Source organism: Macaca fascicularis, chromosome 7 (genome assembly GCF_037993035.2).
Source record: "Macaca fascicularis isolate 582-1 chromosome 7, T2T-MFA8v1.1".
Classification (NCBI taxonomy): domain Eukaryota; kingdom Metazoa; phylum Chordata; class Mammalia; order Primates; family Cercopithecidae; genus Macaca; species Macaca fascicularis.
Window position 1 is genome coordinate 103,483,986 of NC_088381.1, and position 18,702 is coordinate 103,502,687.

The following is an 18,702-nucleotide window of genomic DNA, read 5'->3' on the forward strand; positions in this document are numbered from 1 at the left end:
AAATAAAATAAAATTAAAACAAATCATTTCAGAGATAAAGAGTGAAGTTACTGAAAAAGGTGACTAGGATTCTGTTTATGAAGAATTGTTAGTATTTAAATCATGAAAATAAGTAAGAACACTTAATCATTCAAGTAACTTAAAATTGTAATTCAGAATGGCTTTTATGTATCTAAAACAATCTGGGCTGCTATAAAAATTCAGTCAACTTCTAAAATTCCAAACACAGAATAGTTACATTCAGTCTAAGACCTACCGTGCAGGACCAGAGGGCTCATCTCTTGCCGAGCTTAATACAGTTTTGATTATAAGTTCCTAAAATAAGGGGGAAATAGTTAACAGCAATGACTGAGCTTTCACTCATTAATTCTACAAATATTTACTAAGTGGTTATTAAAGCAGTCTTTGTTCTCATGTACATATTACCATTAAAGAGACCAATATTATTTATAAAAGTAGCTAAAGTTTCTGAAATTTATAGCCAAAAGCATATGTTCAAAAAATAACATTTCTTCCTGATTAGAAGAGTGATAAAGGCAGATAATTAAAGTAGAATTAATAGCTCATAGGTATGAAGATTTTAAAAATTGTGAGAAATATCATTACAAGTCAGAACCAGATGGCTTCACCAGTGAATTCTACAAAGTATTTCAAATAAAGAATCTGAGAAGAATCCTTCTCAAACATTTCCAAAATACTGAAGATGAGCGAATACTTCAAAACTCATTTTAAGAGGCCAGCATTACCCTGACATCAAAGTCAAACAAAAGCATTACCAGAAAAAAAAAATTAATTACAGGCCAATATCCCTGATGAATATAGATGCAAAAATCCTCAATAAAATACTAGCAAACCAAATTCATCAGAACATTAAAAGGGTCATATGTCATAATTAAGCAGGATTTATCACTATGATGCAAGGATGGTTCAACATATACAAAGCAATAAAACTAATACATCATATTAACAGAACAAAGGACAAAAATCTTATTATGTCAATAGGTGAAGAAAAAGCACTTAAGTAGAATACATAGCTCAAAGGTATGAATATCCTTTTCATGATAAAATATAAAATTTTTTTGCATGAAAAATATGACATCCTTTCGTGATAAAAACTCAACGAATGAGGTTGTAACTCAACAAATGAGGGTGTACCTCAACATAACAAGCCCACAGATAACATCATAATCAACAGCGAAAAGCTGAAAGGTTTTACTTTAAGATTAGGAACAAGATTAAGATGCCCACTCTCGCCACTTCTATTCAATACAGTATTGGAAGTCCTCGCCAGAGCAATTAGGCAGAAAAAAGAAAAGGCATCCATACTGGAAAGAAAGAATTAAAGCTGTCTCTGTCTACAGATGACATAATCTAATATATAAAAAACCCTACAGACTCCACCAAAAAACTGTTAGAACTAATAAACTCAGTAGAGTAGCAGGAAACAAAACATACAAAAATCAGTTGTGTTTCTATACACTAACAGTCAACTATCTGAAAAAGAAATTAAGAAAATAATCCAATTTAACAATAGCATCGAAAACAACAAAATACTTAGGAATACGCATAACAAAAGAGGTAAAAGATCTGTACGCGGAAAACTATAAAACACTGATGAAAGAAACAGAAAAAGACAGAAATAAATAGAAACATATCCATGTCCATAGATTACAGAATTATTAAAATGTCCATACAATCCAAAGCAATTCTACTTCTGGGTATATATATCCAAAGGAAATGAAATTAGCATGTCAAAGAGATAAGTGCACTGCTATGTTCATTGCAGAATTATTTACAATAGCCAAGATATGGAAAAAACCTAAGTGTCCCTTGAAGGACTAATGGATAAAGAAAATGTGACACACCCACACAAATACATGAATACACATACAATAGAATACCACTCAGCCTTTAAAAAGAAGGAAATCTTGTCATTTGTGACAATATGAATCAACCTGGAGGATATGATGCTATGTGAAATATGAGAGGCAGACAAAGACAAATACTGCATGTTCTCACCTACATGTGGAATATAAAAAGTTGAAGTCTTGGAAGCAGAGAGTAGAATGGTAGTTAGCAGGGGCTAGGGAGTGGGTGAAACAGGAAAATGTTGGTTAAAGGTTACAAAGTTTCAAATACGCAGGCTGACTAAACTCTGGAGACTTAATGTACAGCATGGTGACTACAATTAACAATGACTACAGGTACCGGTATCGTACACTTGAAACCTGCTAAGACAGGAGATCTTGGTTTCTCTTACTCCTTCTCATCAAAAAAAGGTAACTATGTGAGGTGATGGATATGTTATTTGGCTTGATCTTTATCACACTGTATATGTGTATCAAGATACCATATTGCACACCTTAAATATACGAAATTTTTGTCAATTTTACCTCAATAAAGCTAAGGGAGAAATATTCATCCTTAATAATTTGTAAAATATGACAATGAATTTTGAGACAAGTTAAAATATTAGTTAAAATTATGTAAATGAATAAAATATTTAAAGGGGAGAAAACAAAGAAGAAATACAAGGGTAAAATATTGAACTGGATATATGTTTAGCAAATAGAGAAAAGAAAATTAGTCGATTAAGGAGTCAGAATACTTAGGTGAGAAGTAAGTCAAGATCTGTGCAATAAAAGATAAAGAGACATTCAGAAAAGGACACGAACACCAACAGGGTCAAATATTATAGTGGCTCAGGAGAACAAAAATGCCATTAGATTTAAGTTTTAAACACAAAAAAGGATATGCTCCTAATGAGCATTCAAGCCTTTGTGTCTGGAGGATACTGCAATCAATAGAAAAAGAGGGAATCCTCCCTAACTCATTTTATGAGGCCAGCATCATCCTGATACCAAAGCCTGGCAGAGACACAACAAAAAAAAAGAGAATTTTAGACCAATATCCCTGATGAACATCGATGCAAAAATCCTCAAGAAAATACTGGCAAACCGAATCCAGCAGCATATCAAAAAGCTTATCCACCATGATCAAGTGGGCTTCATCCCTGGGATGCAAGGCTGGTTCAACATATGCAAATCAATAAACGTAATCCAGCATATAAACAGAACCAAAGACAAAAACCACATGATTATCTCAATAGATGCAGAAAAGGCCTTTGACAAAATTCAACAGCCCTTCGTGCTAGAAACTCTCAATAAATTAGGTATTGATGGGACATATCTCAAAATAATAAGAGCTATTTATGACAAACCCACAGCCAATATCATACTGAATGAGCAAAAACTGGAAGCATTCCCTTTGAAAACTGGCACAAGACGGGATGCCCTCTCTCACCACTCCTATTCAACATAGTGTTGGAAGTTCTGGCCAGGGCAATCAGGCAGGAGAAAGAAATAAAGGGTATTTAATTAAGAAAAGAGGAAGTCAAATTGTCCCTGTTTGCAGATGACATGATTGTATATTTAGAAAACCCCATCATCTCAGCCCCAAATCTCCTTAAGCTGATAAGCAACTTCAGCAAAGTCTCAGAATACAAAAATCAATGTGCAAAAATCTTTAACAATTGTGTAGATTTCAAAAAGAAAAGAAAGAATACAAATTTTATTGCATATACTTTATGATTATAAAATAATTTGAGTGCTAAAAATTAGCATCTCATTTCTTACCTTAACATCTGTAAACTGAGACACAGCAACATCAGGAATGTTGGGATGAAGAGAAGGCAGTTCACAACATAAGTTGGGAAAGCAAACCAAAGATCCCAGAAGAACTTGTGCTTCTACTCTTGGTGCCTATGTATCACATTTTTAAAAAGTTTAAATATATACTGGTGTTATGAAATTATCAGAAAAGATGCTTTATTATCCAACTACATTAGACAGGGAAGTGATATATAAAACAAAATTTAAAAAGGAAAGGGAAAACACAAAAAGATTTAAGTTTCCATTTATACTTTCCACATGAACTACTCTTATTGTTAATAAATGCAATAAACAAGTAGCACAGCTTTCCTCAAATCGGCCACAGTTAATAAGACTGTAAAAACAAATATACCTTATCTACAAGCATCAATTCACCCTAATAAGTAAAAATATAAATAATTTTAAAGGTAACTCACACATTGTGACATATTGTTCTAATAAGCTGATGACTTAATTTCACTAGATTATATTTATTACCAAGCATGAATAAAGAAGAAAAAACATTAACTATATGAAAGAGGAACCAATCTAGATGGTTTTTATGATATTATGCACATAAGAAAAGCACTGCCTATACCCCTTACTAGAAGCAACATTAGAATTTGTCTGGACTTGGACTGCCGATGAAGGTAAATTTTCATCTTTTTTCCTTAGCTGTATTTAGCCATTTCTGAAGTACCAACACTGAACAATTCTTTTTTCTCTTCTGCTTCTTACATGCCCACCAAACATCAACATCCTCCTACTAATATATTGTTTTATTTACTAAAACATCTGCAAATTGATTTATATGTTTAATAATACCTAACAAAAATGCTAAGCACAAATCTATTAGAAATATAATACTTCTATTCACATAAATTGAGAACCAATCTCCAAGAGGATTTCCGCATCTGAATAAATATTGTAATAGAGGCAATGGTGTAATACTCTATTATATGATTTTCAACAAAACAACTCGTTTCCAGATTAAAAAACAATCTGGATTTAAAGATACAAGGCAGCAGTATCAAAGGGCAGAGTGAACTCACATCTACCATTCCAATTTAAAATAAAAGTTATCTTATACAAATGAAATTGATCTTAAAAATCAGTATTTAATGAAAGAGATTAGCTGAGAGTTTTTCTATATAGGTAGATGAGGTAACTGTGAATATTCAGGTATGTGGATATGAGGGCAGACATGGAATGTGATCATAATTAAGAAAGGCAAAACCAAATCAATTATTCCATTATCGAGCTTTCTATGTAATATAGTCTGTCTTAAGGGCTGGAGACAAGAAGTTAGCTAAGACACTGTACTTATCCTTAAGAAGTTTACAGTCCAGGGAGAGAGAGAGATTTGTAAACAAAAAATTAAAATACAGGCTCATATAATATAAAATATGCAGGCAAATCCATAAAGACAGAACATAAATTTGAGTTACCAAGAGTTTGGGGCAGGGAGATGTATATGAGCATTTCTTTGGTGATGATGAAGATGTTCTAATAGTGACTGTGATGATGAGGGGGTGGGGGGCAGACAGCATTAACAAAAGGGAGATGATATGAATGAAATCTAAAATAAGAATACAAAGAGCAAGAATTGGACTAGGTGTTTCCTCCTTTTTTTTTTTTTTAAGAAGGAGTTTCACTCTGTCATGCAGGCTGGAGTATAGTGGCACGATCTCGGCTCACTGCAACTTCCGCCTCCCAGGTTCAAACGATCCTCCCATCTCTCCCATCTCAGACTCCTGAGTAGCTGGGATTATAGGCGTGCACCACCACGCCCGGCTAATTTTTCTATTTGTAGTAGATATGGAGTTTCACCACGTTGGCCAGGCTAGTCTCAAACTCCTGACCTCAAGTGATGCGCCTGTGTCAGCCTCCCCAAAGTGCTGGGATTACAGGTGTGAGCCACCACACCCAGCCTGGACTGGGTATTTCCAACACCACCCTAGGAAATGACTTGTTTTAACCTTATTATGGAGATATGTTATGCTTGATTCTTGCAATGATTTGGTTTCCTATGCAGCCTTTCTCAACAGGTATCCCTCATATGAACCAGAGAATGCAAAAAATGACTATATTCTACATTTTCTCAAGGATGTTACATAATGCACAGTATTAGATACATAAGAGAGAAATTAGTCATTTCAAATGGATTAGTTACACAAAATAGATGCCTTATGACATTAGGGCTTAATTCTCCTGCAGAATCTTGAAAAAAGCTGCAGGAAATGTGCTGACTAGTCATCTGGAATAACCCATTGAACACTACTAGTTTTCACAGTAAATTAATAAAAAATGACATTGGTTTATATATTGGCATCTTCTGAATTTTATCAACCTTTGCTAGTATCCAAGAGATTTATAGTCTACGTACTTTGATTATACTATAACCCTGTGACTTGTTTACCATCTCTAGTTTGTCTTCCATTAATTTACTCCCAGATTAATACTTATTTAATAATCCCAAAGGATGGATTCAGTCATCTCTCTCACCACTTTAAAAAAACTTAACTGCGGCTAGGCGCGGTGGCTCACGCCTGTAATTCCAGCACTTTGGGAAGCTGAGGCAGGCGGATCACAAGAGCAACAGATCAAGACCATCTTGGCCAACATGGTGAAACCCCATCTCTAGTAAAATTACAAAAATTAACTAGGTGTGGTGGCGTGTCTGTAGTCCCAGCTACTCAGGAGGCTGAGGCAGGAGAATCGCTTGAACCCAGGAGGCGGAAGTTGCAGTCAGCCGAGATCGTGCCACTGCACTCCAGTCTGGTGACAGAGCGAGACTCCGTCTCAAACAACAACAACAACAACAACAACAACAACACTTAACTGTTTATCTAATATAGCATTATAATCTGATTCCTGGCATTCAAGACCTTTCCAAAACGTAGTCTAAAGCAGTGCTTCTCAATCTTTAATGATTTTGCCACTTACTTGTGATCTAGTTAAAATGCAGATTCTGATTCAGTAAATAGGTCTGGGATGGGGTCTGAGATTCTGCATTACTAATAAGCACCCAGATCATGCTAAATGTTTCTGATGTGCAGATCACACTTTGTGTAGCAAAGATCTAAAATACCTTTCTAAGGGGACCTTCATACACTGTTGGTGGGAATGTAAATTAGTATAGCTGCTATGGAGAACAGCAAGGAGGTTCCTCAAAAAATCAAAAATAGAACTTCCATATGATCCAGAAATTCCACAACTGGGTGTATATCCAAAAGAAAGGAAATCAAGATATCAAAAAGATACCTGCACTCCTGTGTTTACCACACAGTATTCACAACAGCCAAGACATGGACTCAACCTATGTGCCCATCAACAAATGAATGGATAAAGAAAATGTGGTACTTATACACAATGAAACATTATCTAGCCGTGAAAAAGAACAAAATCCTGTCATTTGCAGCAACATGCGTAGAACTGGAGAACATTATGTTAACTGCAATAAGCCAAACACAGAAAGACAAATGCCACATGTTCTCTTTCATATGTGGGAGCTAAAGTGGATTTCATGAAGATAAGAGAATAAATTGGTGGTTACCAGAGGCCCGGAAGCAGGGAAAGGAGGAAAGAAGGGGGAAAAAAATAATATAAATGTATTTAAAATATAAGGCTGGGTGTGGTGGCTCACGCCTGTAATCCTAGGACTTTGGGAGGCCAAGGTGGGCAGATCACCTAAGGTCAGGAGTTTGAGACCAGCCTGGCCAAAATGATGAAACCTCATCTCTACTAAAAATACAAAAATTAGCCCGGCGTGGTGGCAAGTGCCTGTAGTCCCACTACTCGGGAGGCTGAGGTGAAAGAATCACTTGAACATGGGAGGCAGAGATTGCAGTGAGCCAAGATCGCATTACTGCACTCCAGTCTGACTGACAGAGAGAGACTCTGTCTCAAAAAAAAAAAAAAAAAAAAGTGTATATTAAAAAATGATAGCTCAGGTGCTCATGCCTATAATCCCAGCACCTTACAAGGCCAAGGCAAGGAGGATTACTTGAGCCCAGGAATTCAAGACCAGCCTGGGAAACATGGTGAGACCCTGTTTCCACAAAAAGTTAAAAACATTACCAGGCATGGTGCCTGGGACTATAGGTGTGTGCCTACAGTCTCAGCTACTTGGGAGGCTGATGTGGGAGGACTGCTTAAGCCCAGGAGGTAAAGGCTGCAGTGAGCCTCGATTGTGCCACTGCACCCCAACCTGTGCTACAGAGCAAGACCCTATCTCAAAAACAAAACAAAACAAACAAAAAAATTAATTGAAATGATAAAAATGGTAGATATGTATATTTTATCTTGATAATTTTTAAAAAAAAAATAAAGTACCATTCGATTCTTTTTGCCTATTACACTCTTACAGATTAACTAGCTCCTAAACAAAATGGATTATTTGTCATTCCTTGAATACATCTCACTCATGCCTGTTTACCTCTGTCTGGAATACTGTTCCTCATCTCCATTTTTACTTAAACAAATACTACTAATCTTTCAGGGACATATTCATATATATTTTCCATGAAACCTCCATGATAGCCCTAAACAAATAACATCTCTCCATTCTCTGAAGTACCAAATAATTTTAACAAACTTATATTGCACATATAAAGTATCAAATAACATTCCAATCATGTTACAAATCCTTATAAAATAATCCTATGAGGCAAGTTATCTTTATTTGTTTGTTTTTTTTTTTTTTTGAGACAGAGTTTTGCTCTTGTTGCCCAGGCTGGAGTGCAATGGTGCGATCTCGGCTAACTGCAAACTCCGCCTCCCAGGTTCAAGCGATTCTCCTGTGTCAGCCTCCCGAGTAGCTGGAATTACAGGCATGTGCCACCATGCCCAGCTAATTTTGTATTTTCAGTAGAGACGGGGTTTCACCATGTTGGTCAGACTAGTCTTGAACTCCCGACCTCAGGTGATCCACCCGCCTTAGCCTCCCAAAGTGCTGGAATTACAGGCATGAACCACCATGCCTGGCCATCTTTATTTTACAGATGAAGAACCTGACACACAGAGACATTCAGTAACTTGCCCAAAGTCACACAGCTCATAAGTCGCAGAGCCAGGATTTGAACCCAAGCAGGTCAGCTCTAGACAATGCTTTTAACTACTATGCTGTGGTCCTCTTATTGGTACCTATTTGATGCCCTACATTCTGGAGTTGTTAATATACTTCTCCATATCCCCGGCAGCAGGCATTATGTTGCTTGAGCACAAAGTATTATCCAATTTATTCTATATCCCTCTGTATTTCACCTACAAAAACATTCTATACTCAAGGGGAGGGGGAAGTTTAATAACCACAAAAGAGCTCAGTACAAGGTTGAGTATATACTAGGTGCTAAATGAACACATATTCAGTAACTAACCAAGCATGGTGCTATGCTAGGCTCTGGAGATACCAAGATGAGTAAGACATGATTACTGTTTTCAAGGAACTGGAAAAACAGGGTTATACAGCTATAAATACTGCTTCTGCTTTGTCTGTTTCCACTAGGTGACTGTATCCAGTTTCATGGCTTTAAATATTGTCTATAAGCTAATGTTGCCCAGCTTTTATTTTCAGTCCTGACATGTCCCTTGAGTATATGCAATTATTCTTTTGACATCTTCCTCATGGATGTCTAACATGCATCTTACTAGGCCCCAAATAGAACTCCTTCTATTCACTATTGATCTTTCACTGTTGCAGCTTAACAATGAAATAAGGTATGTTAAACTGCTCTTCAAGTTACACAGTACTAGACAAGTATATTTTTCTCACAAAAACCCTTAGTTTTTTCTAGTAGACTTCTAGTTATTATTTTTCATTTACATTTTGCTCCAGAGTGATCCTTCCAAAATATAAATTTGATCATCTAGTCCTTGCTTAAAATCCTTCAATGGTTATTCATTCCTTCCTTAGGCTTGCATCTAACATTTTCAGCATTATTGCCTTCCTCTCTAGCTCACCTCTGCCACTTATAGATGAACATATTCCATTTATACCAATTTACTTAGCATTGTCTCACAATTCCACGACCGTATGAAAATCTTCACATGCAGTTTGAGAGTTTACTCCTGGCTGGGCGCGGTGGCTCACGCCTGCAATCCCAGCACTTTGGGAGGCTGAGGTGGGCGGATCACAAGGTCAGGAGTTTGAGACCAGCCTGACCAACATGGTGAAACCCCGTCACTACTAAAAATAGAAAAATCAGCTGGGTGTGGTGGTGTCTGCCTGTAATCCCAGCTACTGAGGAGGCTGAGGCAGGAGAATCACTTGAACCCGCGAGGCGGAGGTGGCAGTGAGCCAGGATCACACCACTGCACTTCAGCCTGGGCGACAGAGTGAGACTTCCATCTCAAGAAAAAAGAGAGAGAGAGAGTTTATTCCCAGGATGTATGTCCTCCTATGGTGGTTGTCTTACCACATTTTTTTTTTAAATATATAATTGTTAAAGACAATATATATTCAGGGTGTACAACACGATGATTTCATACACATATACACTGTGTGATGATGACTCACCATTGTTTCTTACCTCTTGCTATAGTCCATTGCTCGCTCTTTGCTTTCTTCCCTCCGTTTCTTTAGATTTCCTCAACTTTAAATCCTGTTTTGCTTATCAGATTTTACTGATTTTAGTGCTTTCTTATATTTCAGAATTTCTTACTTTTTTTAATGTAGGAGAAGCAATCAATTCCAACTAAATTACAAAATTTCCTGAATATCATCTTGTTATGTTTTATCAACTCTGTTAGTTGAATCCTGGCTACTAAAGTTCGTTATATGATAAGGAACAGGAAATGACTTACATTGAGAAAAGCTGAAGAAGCTACTCTACCAGCTGCTACAATAAAATCCATAATAAGCATTGTGGCACCAGGCAAACCAAGTGAAAAAAACTGAGGTGAGCAGTGTTTGATGATTGTATTGACAATATCCTTAGAATAAAGAAGGAAAAAAGAATATCACATATGTAATCTTGAGTATCAGCTAATCAGTATCATTAAAAATAGATAATATATGAAATAATAAAAAAGGTAATTACTGTACATTGGCTAATTGGAAAGACTAATTTCAATTCTTCCAAATAATCCATGCTTAATATTATATTCTATCAATGGAAAGTAAACTGAAAATACATTCATTTAACTGGCATAAATAACAGCATTTTTTTCACACTAGAGATTAAGGAAGGCTCTTTGCTTCAGAAGGTTAAAAGTACAAGGCCCACACAATGTAAAACTAAACTGCATAGCAGTTTTCTCCTGTCACCTAGTTGCTTCTGTGCAATAACTCTGGTTTCTGAATCCACATGACCTGTTATGTGACAATGGAAAGATTCTCTTTTTAAAATAAACTGAAGACCTTTAATGACAGGTATCTAGCCTCAGAAATCTAGACCTAGGCACTTTTAAGGGAATGTTCCTAACCTGATTATTAATTTACTTTGTCTTTGGAATTTACTATGAGGATACAGTGTATTCAGTTGTATTATTCAGTACAACTTATCTTAAACAAAAGCTCTCTTTTTCTAGTAATCAAGAGAGTTATTTTTTGAGACATGTTTACAAGGTAGCACACTAATTTTAAATTAATGCAAAAAGTTTTTTCATTTTTCAGAAAGAGATATTATCACCTTTAATATTAATACACTCTCTAAATGACCTACGAGTTGATCATATTAGGATAAACATATTTACATTATTTTGACTTGCAACCTCCTACACTTTTTAGTTTATGGCCGAGATCAAGACTCCCAAAGTAATTCTAAGGTTACATTTATGACTATTTAATGATTATAACTCATATAATTATCAAATCAATGTATGCTATGCCAATATAATTGACAGTAATAAGAAAATGTGATGTGCTGATTCTTAGACTGCAAAATACCTGACTGTTGCATGACTAGATAAACAAATCCATATGCCTCAAGTATCAGTCACAAAATGTCTAAGAGTAGGTACATTAGAACATTAAAGGAAGGTGTCAGCCTAAGCAAAGGATGGTTTAATTGCTTCAAAAAGTGAACTGGTTGGTACAACATTAAAGATGGAGAACTACCTCAATCCTCTACCTACAATAATAGCTTGATTTTTCAACCATGTTTCAAGAACAAATAAGGTCATAAAATTGAAGTAAATTGTATATAAATCACTAAATAAGAGGGAGAGTTTAACTTCTAGACCTTAAAAGGCAAGAGTTAAACAGAATCAAGAATCAAAGATAATATGATATAAACTACTTCTTAGATAATATATATATAGTTACCTGGTCAATATGAAGTAATCCACAATGCATTATATTGTAGAAATGTGTTAAAAAATCTCTATTTGGAGAAACATCTTGTCTTCTTTTCATTGTATTACAAATAAGTTTATATGCATGTAATTTACCTTGTTTATATTTGTCAGTCAACATGGTTGCCTAAAATTAAAAGATCAGTTTTAATGTTCAAAAAGAAATACTATTTGCTAAATAACTTAAGCAACTGAATATGGCAAACAATGTATATAATCTCATTTATTTCCATGTTGGCCTAATTTCTTTAATGAACTAAAACTCAGGATTACTGAAATTATCACCATCCAAAATGATACAATGTAGGTATAACCATAAACTGTCCCACTTAGGAAACTGTACCAAACATATCAAAACTTAAAATAATTAAATATTTTGGCTGGGCACAGTGGCTTAAGCCTGTAATCCCAGCACTTTGGCAGGCCAAGGCAGAAGGTTCTCTTGAGGCCACGAGTTTGAGACCAGCCTGGGTAACATAAAGAGACTGTCTTTACAAAAAAATAAAAAATTAGCCAGGCATGGTGGCACACTCCTGTAGTAGTCCCAGCTACTTGGAAGGCTGAGGTGGGAGGATTGCTTGACCCCAGGAGTTCAAGGCTGCAGTGAGCTGTGATCATGCCACTGCACTCCAGACTGGGTGACAGAGTGAGGCCCTGTCTTTTAAAAAACAAACAAAAAAGAATTAAAACTTTTTTTTTAAGACGGAGTTTCGCTCTCGTCGCACAGGCTGGAGTGCAATGGCGCCATCTCAGCTCACTGCAACCTCCGCCTCCTGGGTTCAAGCGATTCTCCTGCCTCAGCCTCCTGAGTGGCTGGGATTACAGGCGCCCACCACCATGCCCAGCTGATTTTTTGTATTTTTAGTAGAGACGGGTTTCACCATGTTGGCCAGGCTGGTCTCAAACTCCTGACCTCAGGTGATCCACCCGGCTCAGCCTCCCAAAGTGCTGGGCTTACAGGCGTGAGTCACCTCACCAGGTCACAACTTTTAATACACAGCATACTCTGTGATACAACTCGAAGTTTATAATTCAGTTAAATACAACACAGACACACCTCTCTATATTCACTTTTGTTTTATGAAATAATCAACAGCAATATATCCCGACTAATTTTAGCATGCTCACCCTCTTCTCTATGTAATGCCTAATGACTTCCTAAGGATACTGCTTAAAAAGTTAAGTGCTCTAGGAGTCTATATAATAGCCAAAATCTCTACAAAATGTTTAAGAGTTACTAAATGAAAAATTTTAAACTCATATTTTATATATTAAGCTTACCTTAAAAAGCCAAGGTGTAAGAATTCTCAGTGGAGGAATTAAAACTGGTGGAGAAGGGGAGGTCAGATTATCAGTTGAAATGCCGAGGTTATCTCTAATCTGTAATTTTCAAATAAAAAGAAACAAACTTATGAAAACTGTTATCTCTTCCAGTTTACCTTAAACTGAAGTTCAAATCCAGTTTCTACACTTATTATTTAATTACAATTAAGTGACTTCACCATGCCAGGTACCAGTTTATCTACAGTCAAAAAGGGTGTCACAAATGGTTTCTAAGGCTTCTTCTATTTTTAAATATTTTTATTTTCTTTTCCACTTATATCCTCTATTTCTTTTTACCTTAGCTAGATTCTGCCAAAGTTCACAGAGGTAATCAAAAACTTGAGCATGTATTTCAGGATCCATGATTGAATTTACATCTCCCAAAATGCCTAGCATTCTTCGCCACATTACAGTAGCAACATCAGCATGCCATCCAGTCAGAGTACCTCCTGCCATCACACTACAACATTCTGATGGAAATTCACTAATTTCTATAGAAAAAAAATATATAGTGTCAGCCATTTTTCAGTGAACTGAACATAAAACCCCCCAAGAAACCAAGCTAAATTAACAATCTTAAATATCTACAGAAGTGAATAAAAGAAATGTCAACATACATTTTTTTTTCCTGATAAGGTCAAAACCTCACTTATTATTATGAGATAATAAGGAATTATTATAAGATAATTATTATGTCAACAGCTAGTTATTCAATAGTGCTTCTATGTAACTACTACTCACTCTGCAGACAGAGAGATTTCTATCTATGCCAGATAGAGAAATCTATGTTGGATAAAAACATCAAATTTATAAGCACATATTCTCACTTTTATCTAACAGCTACTTCAGGTTATATCATCAAATTAATGGAAAACCTCAGGCTAAAGGCAGATCATGTAGGAAGGCTTCATAAGCCTTTTCTTTGTAGCTACATCCCAGACCAGCACTAAGAGTTAGCATAATGGCATGAAAAATAAACTTTTTTTTTTTTTTTTTTGAGATGGAGTCTTGCACTCTCTCCTGGGCTGGAGTGCAATGGCACAATCTCGGCTCACTGCAACCTCTGCCTGCTGGGTTCACGCAATTCTCCTGCCTCAGCCTCCCAAGTAGCTGGGATTACAGGTGCACACCACCATACCCGGCTAATTTTTTTGTACTTTTAGTTGAAACCGGGTTTCACTATGTTGGCCAGACTGGTCTCGCACTCCTGACCTAGTGATCCGCCCACCTTGGCCTCCCAAAGTGCTGGGATTACAGGTGTGAGCCACCGCACCCGACTGAAAAATAAACATTTTAACTAAAATTTAAACATAATCAAAATTACCATAATTGTATTTTGCCTACTAATACGGGCAAGATTATAAGAAAGATAGGTAACCTTAGTTCTAGTCTCTTTCTGCTACTAATTATGTGTTATAAAAGTTATTTAATAACCTCTCTAAGGATACATGTCCTCATCTGTAAAATAGATGGTTTTGCTAGATATCATTATAGGTTGCCTCCAGCTTTAAAAAAAATCCATTATTCTACTCAATATATATAATGGAAAAGGCTATACAAAATAATTAAAAAGTCAACAGAGATATCTATGCATCTAAAGAACTTTGGGAACTAAAAATTTTGTAGACTGAAAGAACCATAAAGTTATGATTTCTCACGCTTGAAAACATTCCAACATATTGAGAATTTATAATAATTTAATTCTTAGTACATGTGTATTCTTTACTCCTAATGGTTAACTTTTTTTCTCTTTGCATATAAAGTATACAACTGACTGTATTATTAAAAAGGTACTAGTCTTTCTCCATTACGAAAAAAAAAAAGGCTTCTTGTGTAAAGCCACTAAAACGAAACACACTGAAGTGTTAACCATCGATGCTAATGCCTCCCTACTCCAGAGCACCTTCATAATACAATGATAAATCAACTGATTTGCCTCTACCTTATCCTTCTCAAAGCTAACAAAATTTTAAATGATTAAAAAGCAAGCAACAATGTGTGGTCTTTGATTAAATCCTTTTTTTTTTTTTTTTTTTTTTTTTTGAGACAGAGTCTCACTGTCACCCAGGTTGGAGTGCAGTGGCACGACCTCAGTTCACTGCAACCTCCACCTCTCAGGTTCAGGCAATTTTCCTGCCTCAGCCTTCTGAGTAGCTGGGATGACAGGCGCGTGCTACCATGATCGGCTAATTTTTGTATTTTTAGTAGAGATAGGGTTTCACCATGTTGAACAGAGTGGTCTCAAACTCCTGACCTCAGGTGATCCACCTGCTTTGGCCTCCCAAAGTGCTGGGATGACAGGCATCAACCACGGTACCCGGCCTGATTAAATTCTTTATTGGATTGCTGATGGTGTGGTGTAGCTATAAAGGGCGTTATTGGGACAATTGAGGACTTATGACTATAGACTAAAATAACACCTATGTATCTATGTTAAATATCATGAATGTGGCCATTATATTGTGATTATGCAGAAAACATACACTTATTATTAGGACATATCCACTAATGTGTTTACGTCTGAAGGATCTGATATTTGCAATTTCCTCTTATATGCCTCAGCAAAAAAAAAAAAAAGGTTCAGGGGACATGTGGGAAGGGCAGGGTATTTTGTGCATATATGTGCTGTGTGTATATATAGACAAAGTGGCAAAATATTAATTGATGAATTTATATAAAGGGTTTATGTGTGTTCATTTTACTAGCCTTGAAACTCTTCTATAACTTTGAAGTTTTTTTCCAAATGTTGGGGAAATAACTGTAAACAAATAAACAACTGCAGATCAAAGGAGAAAAAGAAAAGATCAGAAATAATCCAAAAACCAGAAAATTAGGGCTATATAATTACAAGGCAATTGCATGTTAACGAATGGGTCCCTTGGGCCGGGTGTGGTGGCTCACAGCTGTAATCTTGGGAGGCCAAGGCAGGCGGGTCACTTGAGCTCAGGAGCTTGAGACCAGCCTGGGCAACATGGCAAAACCTCGCCTCTACAGACAATTTTAAAAGAAATGGGCCTTTTAAAAAAAAGTTCAGAAGTTATATAGTTTTAAATTTCTTCCTTTGGTCAGAGAATAAATGTGCTACCTTACCAATGAAAACTAGCTTTTTATTCGTTGTAAATATCTCATTAACTGTGTCTTTGACCAGTTTATGGTGTATTTGCAAAATGTCTAACTGATGTTTGTTACATCATACAAAATCTAGCAAAAATAACCTTTAAAAAAAACTTGGCAGTTATTTAGGTTTCCCAAGTCACTTTTTAACATTTACTTGAAAATATTCATCTGGACCTTTACTTTTAAATTAAATTTAGTTGATAAATTTGCTGAATCAAAATAAAAAAATGGTTTAAAAAATTGTTTCACTGAAAGCTTGACTAACAAGTGATAATGTTACTATGTTCTCCTATGGGTTACTAGGTTCTTTAGGTATAAAACTAAGAATAAGGATGCCAAATTATGTATTTCCTGTTTTAGGTAACACTACCAATATCAATAAATGATAATACAGTACTTGAAAATAATGCAATAACTAAGTTGAGGACTCTAATCAACTATAATAAAACGAGTAAAACTCAGACAACAAATATCTTTAAGAACAAGAAAAAGTTATATTAACAAATTTCCAAAGGACTTAGAAAAGTCCAAAATATTTACAATAATCATATATAATCAAATATAAGATGCCTTATTTATGATCTCCTGACACTGATGCCCTAAAAGAAAAAAGGTAAATATCTAATTTTGAAATATTGCCTAGATCATCTGGTGTCTGAAGAACAGAGTGGTGGAGCTTCTCATCGAGCTGCAGATCCTTCTGTTCCATGTGATCTATATTCAACGTAGAAGGGGAAGGCGTCTGTGACCTGGAGCCCAGAGGTGAATGGACTGGGGAAGCACTTTCTGAACCTGTAAATATAATTTCATAAAATTACCGTAAAGAGTATTCAATATCCTACCTAAGATGTAATGTTTAACACCCTAAATAAAACAAATTTTAAACACCGAAAGATAAAATCAGTTATAAACTGGCTTTACAACTGGAGGTCACGAAAATCATAATATTGTACAAGCTTTTATATCTAGGAGTCTTGCCTCATGTCTACCATGGGACTATTGATAGTATAGAATCAAGACTGGATGTACCAAATGACAGGAGCCATTAGTGAAAGGAAGAATATCTACTCCCATTTCTGGCCCAGCTATAGAAACTCTAGTACCCACTGTCATTCTATTTCACTTAATTGAGAGTTGGAGCAATTTAAGAACTGAGGCACTTGCTCACTGCTGCTCTATATGTGACTATCAATCCTTGGTTTACAGTGGTCCTTCAGTCTCTCCCACATCCCGACTTCCCCCTCCCAATCCATTCTCCATGAGGCAGCAAAAAGATCTAAAAATCTAGTTTGATCCTGTCACTTCCTCATTTAAAATCCTTTAGTGGCCCCTCACTGGCCTCAGCATAAGCCCCAACTTCCTAGTATGGTTCTCAAGTCTCTCTGTAACTTTCTTTCTTCTCCACAACCCACCTAGAACTTTTATGTCCAATTATGGAAAGTAAACTACTTGTATTTATTAGAGTATTATTACATCATACCTCTGGCTTTTTCCTTTGCATGGAGCCCTAATCTTCTTTTCGAAGCCTACTCCTGATCCTGCCAAGTATGATTACAGAGTCTCTGCTAGATGCTCTCACTGAACCTTGCACCTCTCTATTACACTACTCATTACACTGACTTGAAACTGCCCGTTCAATTTTAAATATTCCCCAGTAGAGTATAAACTTTGTAAGAACAGGAATTCTGTTATATACTGTAGTAGTGCTAGTGCCTGGTATAGTACCTGGTACACAGCAGGTACTTTTGTTAACTTAAATAAAGTACAGCACAAATTACTGCTGTATAGAACAACTTGTGGTGGTTATAATATAGTGCTGCTAGTACCAAGCAAGTTGTTAAAACAGTAGGTCTTTTTATTTTAAGCTTCTTGTAGCAGAAAAATATCAATATTTTGAACTCAGTAACTGTAAACCTCTGCCCATATTACCTCTTTCTACATAGTAAAGCAAAAAATCAATATAAATTAAATACATATAGATGCTCCCTGATTTATGATGGGGTTACACCCCAATAAACTCATTGTAAATTGAAAATATCGTAAGTCAAAATTGCACCTAATACACCTAATCAACTGAACATCATAGCTTAGCCTAGCCTACCCTAAACATGCTCAGAACACTTAAATTAGCTTACAGTTGGGCAAAATCATCTAGGGCAAAGCCTGTTTTGTAATAAAGTATTGATTATCTCATGTAATTTACTGACTACTGTACTGAAAGCGAAAAACAATGGTTGTATGACTACTTGAAGTATGGCTTATACTGAATAAGAATTGCTTTCACACCACTGTAAAGTTGAAAAATTGTAAGTTGTTA

General features: G+C 35.9%; 1 protein-coding gene across 15 annotated transcripts in view; it reads right to left on the reverse strand.

The window, feature by feature from the left end:
- The window catches only part of RALGAPA1 (Ral GTPase activating protein catalytic subunit alpha 1), a 275,782-nt gene that overhangs the window by 127,943 nt on the left and 129,137 nt on the right, over nucleotides 1-18,702 (reverse strand). For all 15 annotated transcript variants that reach the window (XM_073997236.1, XM_005561086.4, XM_065548726.1 and 12 more), the window contains 7 exons: nucleotides 17,025-17,177; nucleotides 13,566-13,759; nucleotides 13,227-13,325; nucleotides 11,917-12,072; nucleotides 10,455-10,583; nucleotides 3,636-3,761; nucleotides 257-315 (listed from right to left, as the gene is read on the reverse strand). In XM_073997236.1, coding sequence (XP_073853337.1) covers nucleotides 257-315; nucleotides 3,636-3,761; nucleotides 10,455-10,583; nucleotides 11,917-12,072; nucleotides 13,227-13,325; nucleotides 13,566-13,759; nucleotides 17,025-17,177 — 916 coding nt within the window. The remainder of the gene's footprint in view (nucleotides 1-256; nucleotides 316-3,635; nucleotides 3,762-10,454; nucleotides 10,584-11,916; nucleotides 12,073-13,226; nucleotides 13,326-13,565; nucleotides 13,760-17,024; nucleotides 17,178-18,702) is intronic.